General features: G+C 42.0%; 1 protein-coding gene across 1 annotated transcript; it reads left to right on the forward strand.

The window, feature by feature from the left end:
* Positions 1–19,124: 19,124 nt before the first annotated feature.
* LOC116909089 (lanC-like protein 3) lies at positions 19,125–20,518 on the forward strand. The gene is made up of 2 exons (XM_032912561.1): positions 19,125–20,161; positions 20,463–20,518. The coding sequence occupies exons 1-2, from the start codon at positions 19,447–19,449 to the stop codon at positions 20,516–20,518; spliced, it is 771 nt and encodes a 256-aa protein (XP_032768452.1). The 5' UTR covers positions 19,125–19,446.
* Positions 20,519–21,811: the final 1,293 nt, after the last annotated feature.

A 21,811-nucleotide genomic window follows, 5' to 3' on the forward strand; every position in this document is an offset into this window, starting at 1 on the left:
CAGACAGAGACAGAGACAGAGACAGAGGGAGAGAAACAGAGAAACAGAGACAGAGAAAGGAGGGCAACTTTAAGCCTCACTGACACAGATGGGGATGCTTGCAGCTAACCATCAGACTGAGCATGGGGACCCCAATAGAGGAGTTAGAGAAAGGACTGTAGGAGCTGAAGGGGTTTGCAATTCATAGGAAGAACAACAGTATCAGCCAAAAAGACCCCTAAGAGCTCCCAGGGAGTAATCCATCAACCAAGGAGTACACTTGGAGGGACCCATGGCTCCAGGTGCATATGTAGCCGAGGATGGTCTTGTTGGGCATCAGTGGGAGGAGAAGCCCTTGGTCCTCTGAAGGCTCTTTTCCTCAGTGTAGGGGAATGCCAAGGTGTTGAGGTGGGAGTGCAATGGGTCGACGTGGGAGCATCCTCATAGAAGCAGGGGGATGGGTATGGGAGAGAAGGGAAAGGGGATAACATTCCAAATGTGAATACATAAAATATCCAATAAAAATGCTCACAGGAGAAAAGCAGAGTACACAATGTGCAGCCTCAAGTTGAGAGAGAGAGAGAGAGAGAGAGAGAGAGAGAGAGAGAGAGAGAGAGAGAGAGAAACAAAGAAACAGAGAAACAGAGAAACAGAGAAACAGAGAAACAGAGACAGAGAGAAGAGAGTAACTTTAAGCCTTGAAAAATTTCCTGTCCGTTTGTACCAGAAAAGTAGTCTGCGTTTATTTATTATGCGCCTTCCAGATATCCTTGCTTCCAGTTGAGAATTCTGAACCTGTGTTGAGGCTGGACCCTGACAGGACTAAGAGAAATTTTCTCCCAATAACACTGCACTGTACTGGACAGAGAGACTATGCAGTGAGGGTACCATAAAATCTCCATAGGCTTTTAATGAGGTTGGATTCAAGTTTGTATGTCATAAAGTTAATATATCACTAATTTCAAGGTGTCTCACAGATCAATATGTATCTGAATCTGTGTCTCCATATAATAACGGATGACCCTACCAATCTGATAATTGTATTCTATGACTTGGGACTTCTTTAAAACAGAGCAAAATAAAATAATATTATGCTTGTGAAGTTTTGAGGATTTATTTATTTATTTAATTTATTTATATCTGAGGCAGGGTTTCACTCTGTATTCCTGACTGTCCTGGAACTCACAGAGATCCATCTGTCTCTGCCTCCTGAGTACTGGGATTAAAGTCAGGGGCACTACACCTGGCTGGTATTTTTACTTTTTTATGCTGTCGCTTCTATCTCCAACCCGCAGAAAAGAGCGACAACAGAGCATTCTTCTCAAAGCAGTTTATTCAGGAACCTTACAGCATGCAAGCAAGAATCTTTTTTTTTTTCTTTTCTTCTCTCTCCACACCCGCTCCCCACATTATGCAGCAAAACCTTATCCTAATGGTTAAAGAGAGAAGCTTTCTTTGTATAGTAGATAAAACCACAAAATCCTTAAAACTTTACAAATCTCAAATATATAAATCCAACGTTCAACGTTTTCTTCTTCAAATGTTTTGCAAGGGAAAATTTTCAAATCATATTCTTGACCAAAATGGGGAACTAAATGATATTTTTATTATGAGAGTATATAAAATACGATTCTTAGGAAAGCAAACCCTACTATTATTTATTAATTTATTTACTTACCCATAGCAAAACAATGCTTTTTTCTCTTTTATTTTGCGAAAAGGACAGATGAGAGATCCAGGTGTTGATTCATTAGTCTACCTCAAATTGTATATCTTCCTTTGGGCTGCATACGAGTCCACAGCAGAAACTAGAATTATCTTGTAGTAAATAAATGGTCTGATCTTATTTACATTGAGCGATTGGGTAAATGAGATAAGATAAACATATCCAAGTTTCCAAGACATTTATCTGGCATCAAAAAGTCATTATGTTATCACTACGTTGTTTAGAAGGCCGAATGTATTAAAGGCCTTTCCATAGACTACTGGCATTCAATTACCTGCACAGTTCATCTGAATCTGGTTATCCACCATTTCTGAATTCTAATTTAATTGCCTCATGCAAGATATAAGTCAACATTCTCTATTCTTGACAAAAATGGGGAGCTAAATTATGCTTTATATATATTCATATTATTTATATTTATATAATATATTTATATTCTAATATATTGTTGTGGTTTACAATATATATTAGTTCTTGTGGTTGTGAATTTTTACTAAATATGAGGCATTGGACTGTATCTTAATACTGGATTAATATTAATGATTTTTCTGGAGTATTTTTGTTGAAGGAAGAAATATAATTAGAAGCTGAAGAAACTGAGGTTTTCTTTTATATTTAAGAAATATAAAGCCTGGATTGTATTATCTCTCTCTCTCTCTCTCTCTCTCTCTCTCTCTCTCTCTCTCTCTCTCTCTTTCAAGAAGCACTTCAATTTACAGAGATCCAAAGACATTTTCAGGACTGCTTTTTAATTATGAGATATTAGTAAAGTAAGTGGAAATGATTGAATTCTCCCCTGATATTTAAAGGACTGGAAAGAACGGAGCAAGAATGTTCATTCACTCGTGCACTCTTCAATCCGTCTTTACAGAGCTGCCCACACACATGGTTTTCTGTCACACATTTTTAGCTTCCCCAACTGCAGAGCGAGATAGCCTTGCAAAAAGATTAATTTTATTCTGTCTCATGCACCAACAAGGAAATTTCTCATCTTGAATCTTTATTATCAGCATGGTTTCTCCTTTCACATTAGATGAGTCTCTCTCTCTCTCTCTCTCTCTCTCTCTCTCTCACACTCTACACACACACACACACTTTAGGCTTTGTGAGTGGGAAACACTTGGTTTAATAATCATTGAGGAAGAATAAATAAAACAAAATGCCCAATCTCTATGACTCCTTTCTCTGATGAAGTGATTTAGGAAGATTAAATCGGTTGATAAATGGGCAGCAGTAATCCATTTATTGAAGCAAGTGCACACAGAACAAGAAGGTTTGGAGGCCAATGCTTAACATCTATGCAGAGCCACATAACAAGTTTAAGCCTTTGTAGGTGTTACTCAGGCCATCCTATGAGAAAGAATCTGTTTTAATTGTCCATTTACAAATGAAAGAACTAAATCTTAGGAAATAGAAGCATTTTCAAGGTCACAGAGCTAGGTTTGGTGAAGCAGGAATGTGCTATCAGGCTGTATTTTAATACTTCCATTCATTCACTGTTCAAGAATTTAGGAATAGTCTATTCTCTGTCATTCTTTCAAATTTCACTTTGGTAGCATACTCATTCTCTCTCTCTCTCTCTCTCTCTCTCTCTCTCTCTCTCTCTCTCTCTCTCTCTCTCTTCTGCAGCTATCTAGTTTCTCCAAAAAAGCACAGTGACCTACCTCAAATAAACAGAACCTGTGGGCTGGAGATATGGCTCAACAGTTACGGGAACTTGCTGGGCAATCATGCAAACTGAAGTTCATATCCCACCACACATGTAATGAGCTTTACATCTCACAAACATCAGCCCCTCTAACTCTGAGGACTATGACACACTTTTTTTTTTACCTCCGTTTGCACAGATGCATGTATCTGCAAACATATGTGCAGGTGCACACACACAAATTAATTGATTAATTATATCTTTAAAAAAACAAAAAGAAAAATGCTAGGTATTGTAGCATGCACTAACAGTTCGAGGCAGAAGAAAGCAGATCTCTGGACTGTGAGCCCAACCTGGTCTATGTAAAAGTTTCCAGGTCCAAACAGGACAACATAGCAAGACCTTGATTCAAAAATAGGAAGAAAGCAAAAAGTCAAACCCTGCAAATATCCGCACCTCTTTCTTTTGCGTCAGATACATATATGAGCAAAAGAATCATTTACAGGGCTCTATAAGGGACAAGACCTTTAAGTAAGTCCAGGTATGGGCACTCTAGCAAGAGCAGGGTGTACTTGTATTATATTTCTTTTCACGTTTGTGTGGGTTTATCCTTAAGCATACTTTCTTCTTGCAGTCACATGAAGACTTGCAGTGGCTACAGGTTAAGTCTCCCACGTTAGCAATACAGAGTTCCTAATGATTCTAGATAATGAAGCTCATAATTGTTTCTGGTTGGGCAGGCTTCTCTCTCTCTCTCTCTCTCTCTCTCTCTCTCTCTCTCACACACACACACACACACACACACACACACACACACACACACACACACCCCGACCCTTTACTACACATGACTGTTTTAGCTGCTGTTTTAGCATACATCATATGTTTTGGGAATGAGGGATGGTGTTTCTTGAGGAAACTTATGGTGGCACCATTGGGAAAAGGAACTAGAAACTGGTTCGGCCAATCTTCTTCATTCCGAACTGCTCACCATGTAGTGCTTCATTTCCAAAGCTCATCTCCATCAACACCAGTGCACCCTGAGCTTTTGTTTTTTTCTTCTAACATATTTATTGGGATTCTATAATTAAATACATGTGCACACACATAATATTATAAGGGTCCATGATCCACGAATGATGATACCCCAGACTTAAATAGTATGCCGCAGCAAAGAGCTTTTATTCTGCAGAGGAATTGGGATGGAAGACGACCAAGGTGTGGACTTTGCATGGTCAACTTAAATCCTGTTAGGGTGGGAATTAATGACTATTGCCTTTCTTTCACTTGATTGACTGGCTCTGTCTTCAAGGGTATGGGTGTCTGTGATTGGTTAAAGCTCTGGCGGATTTGCATACTTGGCTCAAGCTAGGTGGTGGGGCAGCTTCTACAAGCTCCTGATGGGCTGCTCCTGAGCTGGGCTCAGGCTAGGTGGTAAGGGAGCTTCCTGGTTGGCTGCCTGTAAGGGGTGGTTTTTTCCTAGAATTGACTCGTTTGGGAACTTTCTTGGAAACAAAACTAGGCTTAGTCCCCCAAACTGCACATTTGCAGCCTGTCATGGAGTCAGCCTGGCTGACTCGGTCCTCCCAGTGATTTCAAGTGGTTTTTATGGACTTAATCTGCTTTTCTCTGTGTTGCTTTACTTTTAGTTTGCTTTCTTCTTGCAGTTAAATGATAGTCCCTTGATGATTATGTGTGTTCTACGTATATGTATAATAATATGTGCAATTTCTTTCTCTACCATAATAATGTAGTTTTCAGGTTTGAAAATTGAATTACCACTGTTCTTCTGACTGTCCCCCATTCCTCTCCTGCTTCGTATGTTGCTTTGCTTGGTGGGCATTACCTCCATTGACCCACTTGCTCAGAGCAGAAAGAAGAATTAAGCCTTCATTCTTTTCCCTTACTCCCCCATTTGGTCACCACATTCTGTATAGTTCCTTACTTATTTCTTTTGATACTTTACAAATCTCTCCATTCTTTCTATTATTATCCTAATCCAGTGTCCTGGTTGAAGGTTTTTGTTAACTTGAAAGGTTTTGTTAACATGCTAGAATTATCTGAGAAGCAGGAATCTAGCATTTTCTTAGTGGTCAATGGGGAAGTGTGTCCAGCATGGTGGGTGGTGTCATGCCTGGGCTGATGGTTTTGGGTTCTATAAAAAAGCAAGCTGAGCAAACCAGGGGAACCCAGCCAGTAGGCTGAACCCCTCCATGATTTGTTCAGCTCCTGCCTTGAGATCCTGCCTGACTTCCCACAGGGATAGAGTGTCACATGAGAGTTGTAAACCTGAATAAGCACATTTTTCCTGAAGTTGCTTTCTGGCTATGGTATTTTATCACTGCAATAGAGGGCCTAAGAAAGGCATCCAACTTTTTTCACTTGCGATTTCACTTCCCACCTCACAAATCTCCTTTCAAAAATGGTTTCTGATTTTTCAGAAAAGTAATTTTCAAAATCACATATGTAAAATCGTATGACTTGCCTCGTTATAGTCACTGATTATTTCATGCTGGATGATTGTCATGGTTGCAAGTTTTTTACTCTTGAAGAAAAGGCCTAAGGTGATAATTTCTTGGATCTTTCCAGCTCCATGACTCTGTTAATCCTTGCCAACCTAATGTCATCAGTTCAGCTTGATTTTCTGATAATGGACTGTTCTTTATTTTAGATTATGGATCGAGACTCACGTTCTTTACAAATATCAGTCTTCATTTGGTAGGCATTCTGGTCAAGACATTCTGAGCAATCATCTCATATTGAGAAGACATGAGAAAATGTTTGCATAGGGGTTTAATAATCATACTTAATATCAGCTATTAAGGAATATTTGCTCTTTTAATTCACTTCTTATATTCATGAAAATTCCTAAGAATGGGATACACAAAATATAAAATTATTCTTGTACTCATAACCATGGACTTCAAAGATACCAAATAGAAACATTGTCTTGCCATATTGTTAATACATAATATCACTATTATGTTATTAATTAACAGCTGTTGAACCACACACAAATATTTTTAAAGTTTCCAGCAAATATGTACATTTAATCAGAAAAGCAAGATCTATTACATTGGGAAAATACATTTTAGTCAGACTTTTTGCTGGTGTAACAAAATACCTGACGGACAACCTTAGAGCAAGACATTTGTTTTTGGCCCACAGTTTCAGAGACATCAGTCTGTGGTTAACCCACTCTGCTGTTTCTTGGCTGTGATAAAGGAGAGCATGATTGCAGGGAGGTTATATTGAGGTTAGTCACTTCAACATGGCCAAAATAAGAAAGAGATGACAGAAAGAAAGTAACCAGGGGACAAAACTTATCCTTTAAAATCATCCCCCCAGCAACCCCCAACAGTCTACTTTCTCCAAGCAGGTGCACACTATAGGAATTCTTTTTTTTTTTTTTTTCGGAGCTGGGGACCGAACCCAGGGCCTTGCGCTTGCTAGGCAAGCGCTCTAACCACTGAGCTAAACCCCCAACCCACTATAGGAATTCTTAACTGTTACTTTCCTTTTAGAATTCTAACTGCTGGAATAAACCTAAGAAATACTCATTTATAGAATGCTTTTGTAGTTTTCAGTTTAAAATATTACTGTAACTAAGGAACAGTCCCCAACCCCACTTGCCAATTTAGCATATTGTATTTAGATTCATCACTTTAAAAGAGAGCTTTTAGCCCTGGTAAAACATGCATCTATGTTTAAATAGAGTGCAGTCCAGTTGCATACACCATAGCATCCTATGGTATAATATAATTGACATATTTTTCTCATATCTAATAAGTAAAGGTACAGATCATTGCTGACCAATGTGACCAATGAAACGCTGCTGTTCTTTTCCAGATAATGTGGTGTCAGTTGTTTGCTGGTTGTGCCTGGCTTTAATAATATATGGTGACTATGAATAGTACATAATGGTTAACAAAAAAGGTTAAAGTTGATAATACTGGACATAGAGAAAAAAACAACCAAAAAGAAAAAAATATCTGTTTAAATTATATAATTTTATGACTGTCCAAGGCAGAGATTTACAAGTAAGTCATTGGTCAAGAAAGTAGGTAAAAAGGGCCAGCCATCGGTGGTAGGGTATTTTAACATTATGAGGGATCAGTGAGATGGTTCAGTGGATAAAAGCATTTGCTATGAAGCCCAGTGATCCAGAATCTACATAAGGATGGAAGGTGAGAAGTGACGCTCCACAGTCATCCTGTGATCTTTGCACTCACACTGTGGCCTGTATATGTGGGCACACACACAAATAACAAAAAATGATTTAAGCATTTTCGTACTTTGCTTTTTTTGCTATCATAAGATGCTATGACCAAAAGTAATGTGAGAAGGAAAGGGATTATTTGGCTTACAGGCTACATACAGTCCATCACCAGGGGAATTTAAGGCAGGATCTCAAGGCAGAACTGGACCTGTAGGCAGAAACCAGAGCAGACCTCCTCTGGTGGCTGATAGGCTAGAAGGGAGGATAAAACATTTAAGAAGCCATATTAAAGTAGGTTTTGAAAAATCTAAGCTGGGGCTAGAGAGATGGCTCAGAGGTTAAGAGCACTGACTGCTCTTCCAGAGGTCTTGAGTTCAGTTCCCAGCAACCACATGGTGGCTCGCAACCATCTGTAATGGGGTCCGATGCCCTCTTCTGGTGAGTGTGAAGACACCTACAGTGTACTCATGTATAATAAATAAATAAATCTTAAAGAAAAGAGAAGAAAAATCTAAGTGTACAAAGATGCTCCAGAGACTTACACATGGGTCACTCTTATGGAAACAGTTTTCTCAGCTGAAGTTTCCTCCTGAATAATACCAGTTTGTGTCAAGTTGACGAAAAAAATGAACCAGTACACAAATTTTAAACAGAGTCACAGAGATCCATAAGTAGACATTGACCATGAATTGCACATTGAATACTCAGACTACAACAGAAATCAACACAGAAAATAATCCTGTTGAGATTTCAGTCTAGTGGCAGGATACAGGTGAGAGAGAAAATAAGTAAAAAAAATTGATAAATGATAGTGTTTGAAAAAGTAATAAGTTGGGCAGTGTTTCACGAGAGAGTCAAGCCATGCACCATCCTTTACTCAAAGAATAGGAAACTGTTATGAAAACACTCCAAATTAATTTTCTGAGCTAGTATATTTGAGAAACATTAAGGTGTACAAGATGGTAGGAGCTGAAGGAGCGAGTTGGGGGGATGATAGAAATAGGAGAGATGTTTTAGAAGACCTAAGAGCCACGAAGGCAGTCTTATGGACTATGGCCTTTCTTTTGAGGGGTAGAATCCGACATATGATGGCTGCTGTTTTGAGAAGAAATGGAAGTGTGTATATTGGCTGGTTTTGTGTATCAACTTGACACAAGCTAGAGTCATTAGAAAGGAAGGAGCCTCAATTGAGGAAACTTGTCCTTGAGACCCAGCTGTAGGGCATTTTCTTAATTAGTGATTAAAGGGGAGGACCCTGTCCATTGTGTTTGGGGACACCCCTGGGGTGGTAGTCCTGAGTGCTGTAAGAAAGCAGGTTGAGCAAGCCATGGGAAGAAAGCCAGCTCCCATGGCCTCCGCATCAGGTTTTGCCTTCAGGTTCCTGCCCTGCTTGAGTTCCTCTTCTGATTTCCTCCAATGATGAACTACAATGTGTAAGCCAAAGAAATCCTTTCCTCCCCAACTAGCTTTATGGTTATGGTGCTTCTTTGAAGCAAGAGAAAGGCTGAGAATGGAAAAGAAACACTAAGTGTCCAGTTATGCTAATCTAACCAATCATGTTCATTTAAACTGCTAATCTAACAAGTCATGTTAACCTAATAAGTCAAGGATGAATTTTCACACAGGACAGGGTGTAAAGACTGGATATAGTACAATTCAGTTACTTTAACCATTTTGAAGATGAATCCTTGCAGAGAAAGTTTGATATATTTTTGAAAGTTGTTTTTAGGATGACCTATGTACCCCATAACATAAAGTGTCTAGGTTTATGAGACACAAATTTACTTATGTTTTTTACATTTGTCCTAAGATATCAGTGGATTCCACAAAGAACATTTTATTTTAATACTCTTTTTCTTGCAAATTTGTGCATAATTTTATGTGATTTTCTTGGTAAAAGCACAGATACTGCTTCCGACCCATAGTTTTAAACAATTTACATAATAAGGAAAAACAGAGGAAGAACTAGAACTGAGTAGTTCAGCAAAATTGCAAAAACCATGTGCTGGGAGTTCTGTGTCAGCAAATGCTGCTGGAAATTCTGTGACTATCAGGGCAAATCTTGCAGATGAGAGTAAAAGAAATGGCCATGGTAAGATTTTATACAGGCTACACACTTTTTTGTTGAGTAATCCCTACTTCTAAAAGAAAATAGGAATTTTTCAGGCATGATTTTCTGAATATCTCCATGCTTCTATTTCTTCTAGATTCCTCTGAGATAATTATTTTCCTATCTACTTTTCTTCCCTGTTAAGTAGATGCTGTTGATAAGAAGGGACATCTCTGGAACTGGAGAAATGGCTCACTTGTTAGAGAGCACTGGATGTTCACTTATCGGACCGAGGTTCAATTCCCAGCACTCACATGGCAGTTCACAGCTGTCTGTAATCTGGCTCCAAGTGATTTGCCACTCTCAAACAAACATGCAAGCACGACACCAATGCACATACAATAAAAATTAATAAATCATTGAATGATAGGAAGCTAGCAGAATATTTAATCTTTCTTGAATAACAAATTACCCTTAAAAGGAGTGCCTTAAATCCTTAATTTATTTTGCTCATAGTTTTGTGGCTGGGTAATTCTAGATGGGCTTGGGAGAGTGATGCTTGTTTGGAATTTCAGTAAGTTCACTGGACTGGATCTCCAAAGAGGCTCATTGATGTGCCTGCCAGTTGATGATATCAGCTGTCTGGGCTTCCCGCAATATGGAAACGCCAAGGTAGTCAGCCTTTCACAAAAGCACTTGAGTCTCCAAATGTGAATGGTCTGGCATGTGATTCAGAAGCTGACTCACCTTCTGTCACTTTGCCTTGGATAGCATGTTATGACATTCCCATTGCAGTCTATTGATTGAGAGCCACAAGCCTATCCAAATTCAAGGGGATGTGGCACATGCCTATTTCTTAGAGAGAGGAATGCCGAAGTCATGTACACTGTTGCCGGGTGGGGAGGATATAGTATAGGACATACTGTGACCATATTTGGAAAGTATATCTGTCACACAGGGTTATTTAGTAAAATAGAATTTGTAAAGTCACTGAATCAAAGTACAGTATAGGGGTCACCAGATTTTGGGGAGGAACTGACAAAAAAGAGGCAGAAATTATAAAATGTTGACTTTCTCACCTTTACAAGAACAAAGGGATTCAAGACTGACATAAGCATTTAAGTAAATCAAGTTAATGGTATTACAATGTTTCCACATTACTTCTTGTACTTCAGGGCACGTTAATAATGACATTCTTGTTTTAGTGCATTCATTTGAAAAAATTTAATCAGATCCTGCTATCAGATACTACTTTAAGACTGTTCTAGACGTTTTTTGTGCATATCAGTAAATAACTCCCTTGTCTTCAGGAAGATTACATTCTAACGGAGTAATGGTATTAAAATAAGTAACACTACTTGCAAATTAAATGACAGCCAGAAGTGGGACTTTGGGTGGATTAAAGAACTTGCTCTACCTATGAGGGTATTTGGAGCTTGTATTTTGCCATGTGACTGTGCATCAGCCTTTCCGGAAGCAGTTTGTAGACTAGGGGGCTCAAGCAGGCTTCTGGACATTGCCAACTTCTTGCTTCTCCCAAATCATCTGTTCTTATCTTCCTTATGGCCAGGGATTTATTTGTGAGGATCAATGTTCAAAAGAGCTCTTTAGGAAACTCCACCTTCAAACTCCGGCCTTTAGTCACTGGACTCTGCAGGTTCCACAAAGTTTATATTTTCTTACGTCATTCCTCGTCAATGAGGCAAGACAGAAGAGTTCGTCAGCACTGAGATGAAATCCTTGGAAATCTTGCCATCTAAACATGTTTGATGGACTTGCTGGAGGACAAGGACATATGAGCCAGCGACCAGTTTCCTCAGTCTTCCCAAGAAAGAGCCATTCCACCTCTGGCTGAGTGAATCTGATCATGATTCTTCCCAGTGCGAGATCGTTACACCACACTGAAGCTGCAGGATTGCAAGTAGAAGGTAGCACAGAAGCAGCCCTTTCTCTTGACAGCATGTTTACAGCTCTAATTTGAAGTCTTTTATCGCAGGTCTTTTCTTTGTGGCTTGTGTGGCTGGAGTGTGGAAGTACAGCCAGAATCAGAATTCACAGAAGTGGCTCTAGAGTCATTAAATGTTGGGGTGTGGAGGCATAGGGCTCCATTTCCCCCTGTTAAGCTTTGTATTTTAGTGTCTCCATAAGGAAGATAAGGAAGGAAGCTTCGAGATTATAGCAAATATTTTAGTTTCTTTAAGTTATTAAGATCTCTGTTTAAAGGTGAACTTACCTTTATAATATTACTACTACTACTACTACTACTACTACTACTACTACTACTACTACTACTGCTGCTGCTGCTGCTGCTGCTGCTGCTGCTACTACTACCACTACTGCTGCTGCTGCTACTTACTACTATTATTTTAAAAATCCAGTTTATTATAGGAAGATAGAGGCTACTCTTTCCCTGTGTGGATGCATCAGTCCTGGAAATGATCTTGGCGAGCTGAGGTCCTTTCTCAAATTGGATCCATCAAGATGGGAGGTTGGAGGACAAGCTATTTATTCTTCACACTTATAGTTGTGAGAAACAATGAGCCCACTTCAAATAAGTATACTACAGACTCACAGTAGCCAAAGCAAAGCACATCATGTTTGACCTTGCAAAGTCAGGCATCAGCATCGAGAACAGACCAACATGGCTAGCACAGCATTTTGGCCCCAAACAGTGTATTTTTTATATCCAGAAATGCATTTCTGTGTCGCTGAATTCATCAGCAGCTAAGTTCTTCAGGCAAGAACAGCAGTGTCTAGCATTGCCCCCACCTCATCATTTCAGGCTACGAAGCTAATGTATACGAAGCTAATGTACATTTAAGATTCCCTCCTTTTCTGATACATGTGATTGGTTATGTAGGCGATTTCTTCTAATGTTTCAACCCTAAGATGAACTGAGAGCACTTAGACAGGCAAGTATCAGCTCCCAGCTAGGGAAGACATGAGGCCTACTGTATACCCTGTTTAATCTGTGATTTTCTGAAGAGCTATAAATACATCCATATTGAAATTGGGTCATAATGATTTATTTTTTTAAATTTCTTCCATTTTGTTCTTACTCGTCTTGATCATATTTCTGGGTTTATTTGAACTTTTAAAATTACTCTAGCATCCTTTGACTCCTTTGACATCCTTTGACTTTATTAAAGGACCAGTCAGTCATCTGATCTAGTATCAAAAAGCATTAGCTCACGTTGATGTGTTGTGGACATTGGCTTGTTGACAGTTCAAGGAGTTTTGGAGTTAGCTTCCTTACACATGGATATAATGCAATACCCCACTGCAGTTAATTCTCCTGTTTTAATTACAAAGGAAGTTAGGACCAAAACTACCAACCCTTTCTGTTTTCTAAACTACTCTTTAAGTCAGTCTATAAATGGATCAATACTTTCTGAATTTTCCGCTAGGGTACTCTATGAGAGACCTTGGGAATTGTGATTTCAGGAACTATACTATTGGGAGCAAAGGTGCAACATCTTCTGAGAATAACACATCATCCTGGTAGACATTGAGGGCAGAATAATTGCTATTTGCCCATGTAATACTGGAGACATTCAGGACATAAATTCAGGCTCCATGATCCCTCAGTGGGTGAGAGGATCTATCCTGATGTCCCAAGAGGCACAAAGAGTAATTTATCCTCCCTATGGAGAACAGAGGAATTCAAGTGGGCCAGCTACCAAACGGACAGACTCTGACAAGTCTCATTTTTAAGGACTTCATATACTGAAACCGGATCAGCATAAATTGTATGCTAGTTGCGTCTGTGTACCATACAAGGGGAAAGAATATTACTACTTAAGCCTTGGGACATTCTGCTACACAAGCATAAAAATCACTGTCATTGAGCACAAGTATCACCAATGTAACCCATCCTACACAAGTATTCCATCTCCCGCACCTGGTTTCTACTTTTTAAGGTCTATCTCATGTCCTTGTCCTTAATTATTGTTCCTTTGTTGTTCTTGAAATTTGAGATTCCTATTCTGTACATTCACTTTGGAAATCAATTTGGTGGTTTTTTTCAGGAAACTGGAAATAATTTTACTTCAAGACCCAGCTATACTACTCTGGGGCATACATGCAAAGATGCCCCTTTATACCATAGAGACACTTGCTCAATTGTATTCATAGCAGCTTTATTAGTTATAGATAGAAACAACCTAGATGTCCTTCAACTGGAGAATGGATAAAGAAAATGTTGTACATCTACACAATGAAATACTACTCAGTTATTAAAAACAAAGACATCATTAATTTTGCAGGCAAATGGATGGAGCATGAGAATAACATCCTGAGTGAGGTAACCCAGAGCCTGAAAGAAGGATATGGTATGTATTCACCTATAAGTGGACATTAGAGAGGAAGTGCGGGATAGCCATGCTACAATCCACAGACCCATAGAGGCTGGGTAGTAAGGAGGTCCAGGGGAGGATACACAAATCTCACTCAGAAGGGAAGCTACATAGTCATCGGAGGTGGATGGGGAAAGGGAACTTGCTGGGATAGGGGGTGAGAATGGGAACAGTGATGGCTATCAGGTTGTTGGGGGTATCTCTGGGACTAGCTGGAAGCCTGGGACGGTGGAGGATGCTGGGAGTCTATGGAGGTGACGCTAGCCTGGATTCCTACCAGAGGGGTGGGTATAGAAACAGTAGTGGTCACTTCCTGTAGCCACATAGGACTTCCAGAGTAGGGAAGGGGACATCAATATATCAATCAAACCTTCATCCCAAAATGTATCTTGCTTGTAAGATGTGCAGGGTTAAAGATGGAGCAGAGACTGAAGAAACAGCCAGCCAATGACTGCTCCAGCTTGAGACCCATCTTATGGCAAGCACCTATCCCTGACGCTACTAATGATACTCTGCTATGCTTGCAGACAGGAACCTAGAGTAACTGTCTCCTGATAGGTTTCATCCAGCAGCCGAGGGAAACAGGTGGAGAGGCCCATAGCCAAGCATCAGGTGCAGCTCAGGCAGTCTTGTGGAAGAGTAGGGGTTAAATTGAGCTAGCCAGAGGGGCCAAGGACACCACAAGTAGACCTCCAGAGTCGACTAACCTGGGACTATGGGGACTCACAGAGACTGAACCACCAACCAGGGAGCATGCAGGGGCTGGACCTAGGCCCCCTCCACATTTGCACCAAATATGCAGCTTGGTCTTCATGTGGGATCCCTAACAAGTGCAGCAGAGGCTGTCTCAAATTTTGTTTGCAGCTATTGGAAAAGAGATTCTTTTCTCATACAATATATCCTGATTATAGTTTTCTTTGCCCTACTCCCCCCCAGCCCCCAGTTTCTCCCAACCTCCCATCCCTTCTGGATCTACTACCTTACTGTCTCTAGAAACAGACAGACTTCTAAGGGATATGTAACAAAATAAAATATAATAAGATGAAGCAAAAACTATCAAAGTTGAGCATAGCAGCCCAGCAGGAGAAGAGTCTCAAGACGCCGGCAAGAGACTCAGAGACCCACTTGCTCTAACTTCCTATAAAAATACTAAGCGAGTAGCATACATAGCATATATATCCTATAATATAACCACAGATGACCTTCTATAGACCCATGTAGGCCCCCCTGCAGGCCCCCTGCTTGCTGCTTCCGTCTCTGTGGCGTAGATGCACCTTGCTCAATTGATCAGAGAGCCTTATTCTCTTGGTATCCTCCATCTCTGCTGGCTCTGACACTTTCTGCCTCCTCTTGGGATCCCCTGAGCTCTAAGGGGAGGGGTTTAATGGATATCTCCAATTTAGACTCTCTTTCTGCATGAATCTGGCTGTGGGCCTCTGAATCTGCTCCCATCTGGTCTTTAAGCTTTCTCGTTTTTGGTCCTCATCTGTTGGTTTTCAGTCCTAGGAGAAAATATTATTTGATAACACAAAATGCATACATGTAGAAAATTCTCTTTTCTCTTTAACCGTTTTACCAAAATTATAGCCTCATATTTGTATCACTTAAAGTAAATTTTTCTCTCTAATACTGTTTATTTCATTTCATTAAAGAATAATTGAATCTAATTACATATATGGCACATTGCAAAAAAAATAATTCTCTATAGGGTCTTAAAAATAAACCTCTTGCTAGAGTGGTAGCACATATCTTTAATCCCAGAGCAAGGAAGGCAGAAGCCAGTCTGGTCTATCTAGTAACTTCCAGGACAACTAGGGCTACAGAAGGAACAAGAAGAGGAGGAAGCAGAGGAGGAAGAAACAGAGAAGAAAAGGAGGAAGTGGAGGAAGAAGAGGAGTAATCACACTTCATTTTTCTTGTTGTGCATCTCGAGTCTCAGGCAAATTATCTTTCAACTTTAATTTTTACATTTTCGCCATTTTGGTCTAATACAGCCTGAGCGTTAGGCTCTCTTGCAAGAGCCTTTGGGGATATCGATGACCTTGAGAAGTGAGAAACTCCTTGTAAACGGTAAAGGCAAGCCGAACAGAAATTACACAAAGAGCCAGAAATTCTTACACTAATCCTGTAATTGCAGTTTTAGATAGCAGAAGCCATTTATTACTGTTGTTCTAGCTACAATACAGAGGAGGGCACTCAACACCTTTGAAGAGAAGAAGAGGAGACAAGGGTTCTTAGAGTTAGAGATTGGGTCCCACCGGGAACCCTTGAGAGAATTAGGGATGGAAGTGGAAGAAAACGAAGTAACTTTTTTTTTTTTTGCCAATTATGGGGTTATGCCTACTCTGTATTCTAGCTAGAACCAGGGGACTATGCATGCTCTGTCACCTAAACCATTGTTTTGTACCTCTGGTCTGATCTAAACTGTTGGGAGAGATCAAGGTCTGGCAAAGCAGGACACACAAAGTGGGGCAGGATACGTCTCCCACTCTCCAGAGACCCAGGCCTTAGCTTAACAAATACAGAAACTCCCTGAGTGTCCCCTTCAAATTGTAAGAAACAGTGATCCTTACTTTTAACATGCATACTGGAGACTCAGCAAAAATGAAGACTTTTATTTCGTGACCTTGCAAAGTCAGGCAAAAATAGCTGGTGCACCCATTTGGTGTAAAATGTTTTTTTTTTTATTACTAACTTTTCCCTGTCCCCTGAATCCTTCAATGGCTGAGATCTTTAGGGAGGTATCTTCTTCTGGCTATCTAGTATTTTTCCGTTCCCTAATTTTCCTTCCTATGAATTCAAGATGCAAAGCCTTGTCCAAATTATTTCTGGGCTCTAGATCGCATCCTTTTTATTTGCTTAATATATCTTTTTAAAATGTTATTTTTTTGTGTGTGTGTGTGTGTGTGTGTGTGTGTGTGTGTGTTTGTGTTTGCCTACCTGTAGATAAGTATATTGTGTGTGTGCCCAGTATTCTCAAAGGCCAGAAGAGGGTCTTGGGTGCTCTGGACCTGGACTAAGACAGTTGTGGGTCACTATGTGGGTGCTGGGAGCAGAATCTGGAGCCTTCAAAGGAACAGTGAGTGCTCTTAGCTCCGACTCCACTACAGTCCCGAGTCCCTCCTTTTCTGACGTATAGGCTCAGTCATACAAACTTCCTGTGACTTTTCAACCTTAGGATGAACTGAGAGCATTTAGCACCAGCTGCCAACTGAAAAGGACAGGGACCTAGTGCCTCCTGCTGATCTGGAATTCTCTCTCTTTTTTAATTTTATTTTTCTTGGATGTTTTATGTATTTACATTTCAAATGTTATCCCTTTTCCCCCCTCTCCCATCCCCCTCCCCCTCCCCCTGCTTCTATGACGATGCTCCCACTCCCACCCACCCACTCCCACCTCAATGTCCTGGCATTCTCCTACATTGGGGAAATTAGCCTTCACAGGACCAAGGACTTTGCCTCCTATTGATGCTGGAGAAGGCCATCCTCTGCTACGTATGTGGCTGGAGTCATGGGTTCCTCCATGTCTACTCTGGTTGGTAGTTTAGTCCCTGGGAGCTCTGGTAGGGTCTGGTTGGTTGATATTTTTATTCTTCCTATGGGGTGGAAATCCCTTTCAGATCCTTCAGTCTTTTTTCTGACTCCACCATTGGGGTCCCCTTGTTCATTCCAGTGGTTAACTGCAAGCATCGTTATATGGATCAGTAAGGCTCTGGCAGAGCCTCTCAGGAGACAGCTGTATTAGGCTCCTGTCAGCAAGCACTTCTTGGCATCAGCAATAGCGGCTGGGTTTGGTGGCTGCATGTGGGATGGATCCCCAGGTAGCACTATGTCCAATTTTCTGAGGAACCTCGAGCCTGATTTCCGGAGTGGTTGCATGAGCTTGCAATCTCATTAACAATCTCTAAAGAGCTCTAAACACCTCTGATTGAAAATGGATCATTAGGATTTATTTCAAACATGGCAGCCATTGACACTTTTGAGGTAAATGTGCTTCCAACAGAAGTGATCTTTAAAGTAAGGGAAGCAGTTTTTTTTTTTTTTTTTTTTTGTGCAGTGCCAAAAACTTTCCTATGAGCAACTTACACCTGTGTCTTCAGTCTCTCTGAAAACACAAGTACCTCTTTAGCCTTCAATGGGCAATACTTGTGGAAGAATTATCTTAAAAGAGCTGAACATAAAGAAAAATAGCATCTGTGTTTTGTTTTCTGTCTTTTCCACTCAACTAAAACTTGGAGCAGTCTTGGAACATGTGTACTTACTCTATGATTATGTTTTAAAGTGCATAAGAGAGCAGATCGGGAATAATCCCTCTGAAGGTTGAACAGGAGGGCCCAGAAAGCCCTAATAGTAAACTAAGGACATGGGGTTGGTCAAAGGATGGGTTAAATTCTTACTTAAGCTTGAGCTGCGTATTAACTAGCTAATGATCTAAAGACATTTATTGAACTCTTTCTAATTCCATGAAGGATCAGGGGAAGAAGTGAGCAGGGGTAGGCGGAGGTAGGGGAGTTTCCACTCCTCCCTTCCAAAATCTAGTGTGGTTCTGTGGGTTTTTAATTCCTGTGCATGCCAAGCAAAATAACAGAGTAGGAGACAAACACCGAGGACTTCTCATTCTTCCTTTGAAAACATGAAACATGCTACACACCACCCCTCACATAGTGCTGCTGCTCTCGGGACTGAGACATTCTGAATGAGAAAGCCACTGTGATCTAGCTTGAAAGATGACGCCCAGTTGTCAATTCTCTAGGACTTTAGTCTAGTTCAGAGGTGTCACAAACTTAACTGTGGATGCTTATAACCTAGGGCTCTTAGTATATACTCTGACTTTTTATTCAATTAAGTCTGAGGCGATGCTTTCGGTGATACATTTTCTGTTTTTTTGACTTTCCTTTTAATCGCACTCCCAGGTGCTGCTGAGGCTGAACCAAAGCAAACATTTTGAGGACACAGGGGACTGGAAGTCATCACCTCTGCTGCCAGGTGTATGCTAATGGCCAGCCTCAGCATTCCGGATCTGTGCCCTGCAAGTCCCAGGCCTTCTGCAGGGAGGGGAGGAGCCGAGGGCGGAGCGGGAGGAGTGGCGCGGGCCCCGCGTGGGTCCTGCCTGAAGAGATCACCTCGGCCCCTTGGAGAGCCATAGAGCTGCGGCGGCGCAGGAGGGGGCGGTTTGGCGAGGGCGCGGCCTCTGGGAGGGGGACGTGCGACACGCATTCCCAGAGCTGCCTGGGACCACTCCGGAGCCTCGCAGCAGCTCGTTGCCCCACTTGGCCACTGGCTCCGCGATCCCTCCTTGTGCCAGCCTCGTCTTGTCACCTCCCGTCTCACCCTCCTCGCTCCATCCCCGCCACCTCATCCACAGCCATCTGAGCGAGCGCGCCTCTGAGAGCAGGAGGTACTGGTCCTGGCTGCAGGGCGCGCCCTCCAAAGGTCCCCAGCTCGACATTGGGGTCCCGCGGGCGACAGCATGGACACCAAGCGCTGCTTCGCCAACCGCTTCGATGACTACCAGGGCAGCCTGCTGGCGGGCCAGTGCGAGGAAGCAGTGGCGCCCTTGGTCACCTCCACCATCGAACGCATCCTTCAGGAGCTGCCCCCGCTGGGTGGCGGCGCTGAGGCTCGGGGAGCGACGGCCGCGGGCAGCAGCTGCCAGGGGGGTCTGTACAGCGGCGTGGCTGGGGTGGCCTACATGCTCTACCACGTCTCGCAGAGCCCGCTTTTCGCCGCCGCCCGGGAGCGCTACCTGCGCTCCGCCAAGCGCCTCATCGACGCGTGCTCACGCGCCGAGGAGTGGGGCGAGACGGACGCGGACACCCGCGCCGCCTTTCTGCTCGGGGGCGCGGGCGTGTACGCGGTGGCCACACTAGTCTACCACGCCCTGGGCCGCTCCGACTACGTGCAGCCCCTCAGCAAGTTCCGGGCTCTGTGCGCCGTCTGCGCGCCTGTCTCCTTCCTGGAGTGCGGCTCCGACGAGCTGTTCGTGGGCCGCGCTGGCTACCTGTGCGCTGCGCTCGTGCTCAAGCAGAAGCTTGCCCAGGAGGTAAGACGCAGCCCTGGCCGCCGGAGGGCGCTCGCCCCTTGCCCGCGCCCGCGGGGTCCTGTTTTCCTGGACTCCTGGAAGCTCTCAGCACTACCCCTGCTCCTGCACCCTTGGCTCTTTGTTACTTCTTTGTCTGGGCACTGTGCTTGTTCCCATGTTCTCTCTCTCTCCCTCCGTCTCTCTCTGTGTCTCTGCACCCCCCCCCCCCCTGTGTGTCTGTCTGTCTCTCTCTATCTCTGTCTGTCTCTGTCTCTTTGTCTCTCAGTCTCACTTCCTCCCTCTTCTCTTTCTCTGCGTGTCTCTGTCTCTCATCTCTGTGTGTCTCTGTCTCTTTGTCTCTGTTGCTCCCTCCTCTCCTCCCTCCTCTTTCCCTCCCTCCCTCTTTTGTTGGATTACCTGGCCTTGTGCCTTACTCCTGTTTTTTCTTTTTTCTTTTTTTGCAGTGAAGTTTGTGGCATCATTCCAGATCCCTCTTTGTTCCATAGTTTTTAGGGGTTGACCTTGTGGCCCTTAAAATTGAGTGTTTAAAAAAGGGGGGGGGCGAATGAAGGAGTTATTTTCTTTCCGTTGAGCTGTGTTAGCAAGAATGCCCTTGAACGTTAGAGTCTTAAAAAGTAATGAAACTTTTAGGAAGTGATGGGCAGGAAAGTTGCTTTTGGACTCCTGTGCCTGTAACCAATAGTAAGCTGGCCAGCTGTAGGTCTGATGTGTATACTGTAATATTTACTATTAAATTCACTGTGTGACTCATAATACATGTGTTTCTGATGCGAGTATGGTCTTTTAAAATAACTAAGTGTAGACAGAAATATTCTCAGCTTGATCATGTGTGTTTTTTTTAATCCATCTCAAATTCAGTACTTAGGATGACCCTATGGTTGTCACAGCATTTGTGACCAGGCAGCTCTGGATGGATAGCTTTTTCAGGGGCTTCTTGAAGGTAGTTCAGTCAGTCAGTCAGCCAGTCTGTCTGTCTCTCTCTCTCTGTCTCTTTCTCTCTTTCTCTCTGTCTCTCTGTCTCTGTCTCTCTGTCTCTGTCTGTGTCTCTGTCTCTGTCTCTCTCTCTCTCTCTGTCTCTCTCTCTCTCTCTCTCTCACACACACACACACACACACACACAGGCACGCACACAGGCACACACGCAAACACGCACATACACACGCACAAGCACAACGTTTTTTTCTGAATTTCCTCTGAATATACGATGTTGATATTAGAAAAAAAATGTTCCGATTCCCGTGGCGTTGAGGGAATTTAAAAGAAATAAAACTACGAAGCATCATAGTATCTAGAAATGAGAGAGGCACTTTCATTCATAATCTACTGGAACAATGTAGGGAGGAAGTGACACATTTAACTTGGCTTGATATGGTGACAAAGACATTTGAAGGGAAAAATAAAGGCATACAAAGCACCTGAAATGCTTAGATAAACTTGATTTTTTTAAAAAAAATTTATGGCAGGTGAAGTTATTCAAGTTAAGAAAAAAAATTGCTAAAGGATGCATTAAGCTAGCAAAACAGCAAAGGGCCATGTGACAAAGTTGTCTTAAAATAGTTTGCTCTGCTTCTGAGTCATTGGTTATCTGCTAGCTGTTTCCCTAGGACCCATATACAACCATTTAGAAGGCCACCAAGAGATTTACATATCATTTGCATTATATTTGCAACGGCTTCCCAAACCTTGTAGTCAGACGGAAGTCAATTAAAGAACAACACAACACAAACAAAACAAAACAAAACAAAACAAAAAAATCCCACATTTTTCCCTCAGTGGCTTTCCTTAAGTCAGT

Source organism: Rattus rattus, chromosome 9 (assembly GCF_011064425.1).
Source record: "Rattus rattus isolate New Zealand chromosome 9, Rrattus_CSIRO_v1, whole genome shotgun sequence".
Taxonomy (NCBI): Eukaryota; Metazoa; Chordata; class Mammalia; order Rodentia; family Muridae; genus Rattus; species Rattus rattus.

Bases quoted from the DNA above. Each gene is read 5' to 3' on its own strand.
- LOC116909089 (XM_032912561.1), top strand. From the start codon at position 19,447: ATGGACACCAAGCGCTGCTTCGCCAACCGCTTCGATGACTACCAGGGC. The intron at 20,162-20,462 runs GTGCTTGTTCCC...CTTTTTTTGCAG, and splicing joins TACTTCTTTGTCTGGGCACT to TGAAGTTTGTGGCATCATTC.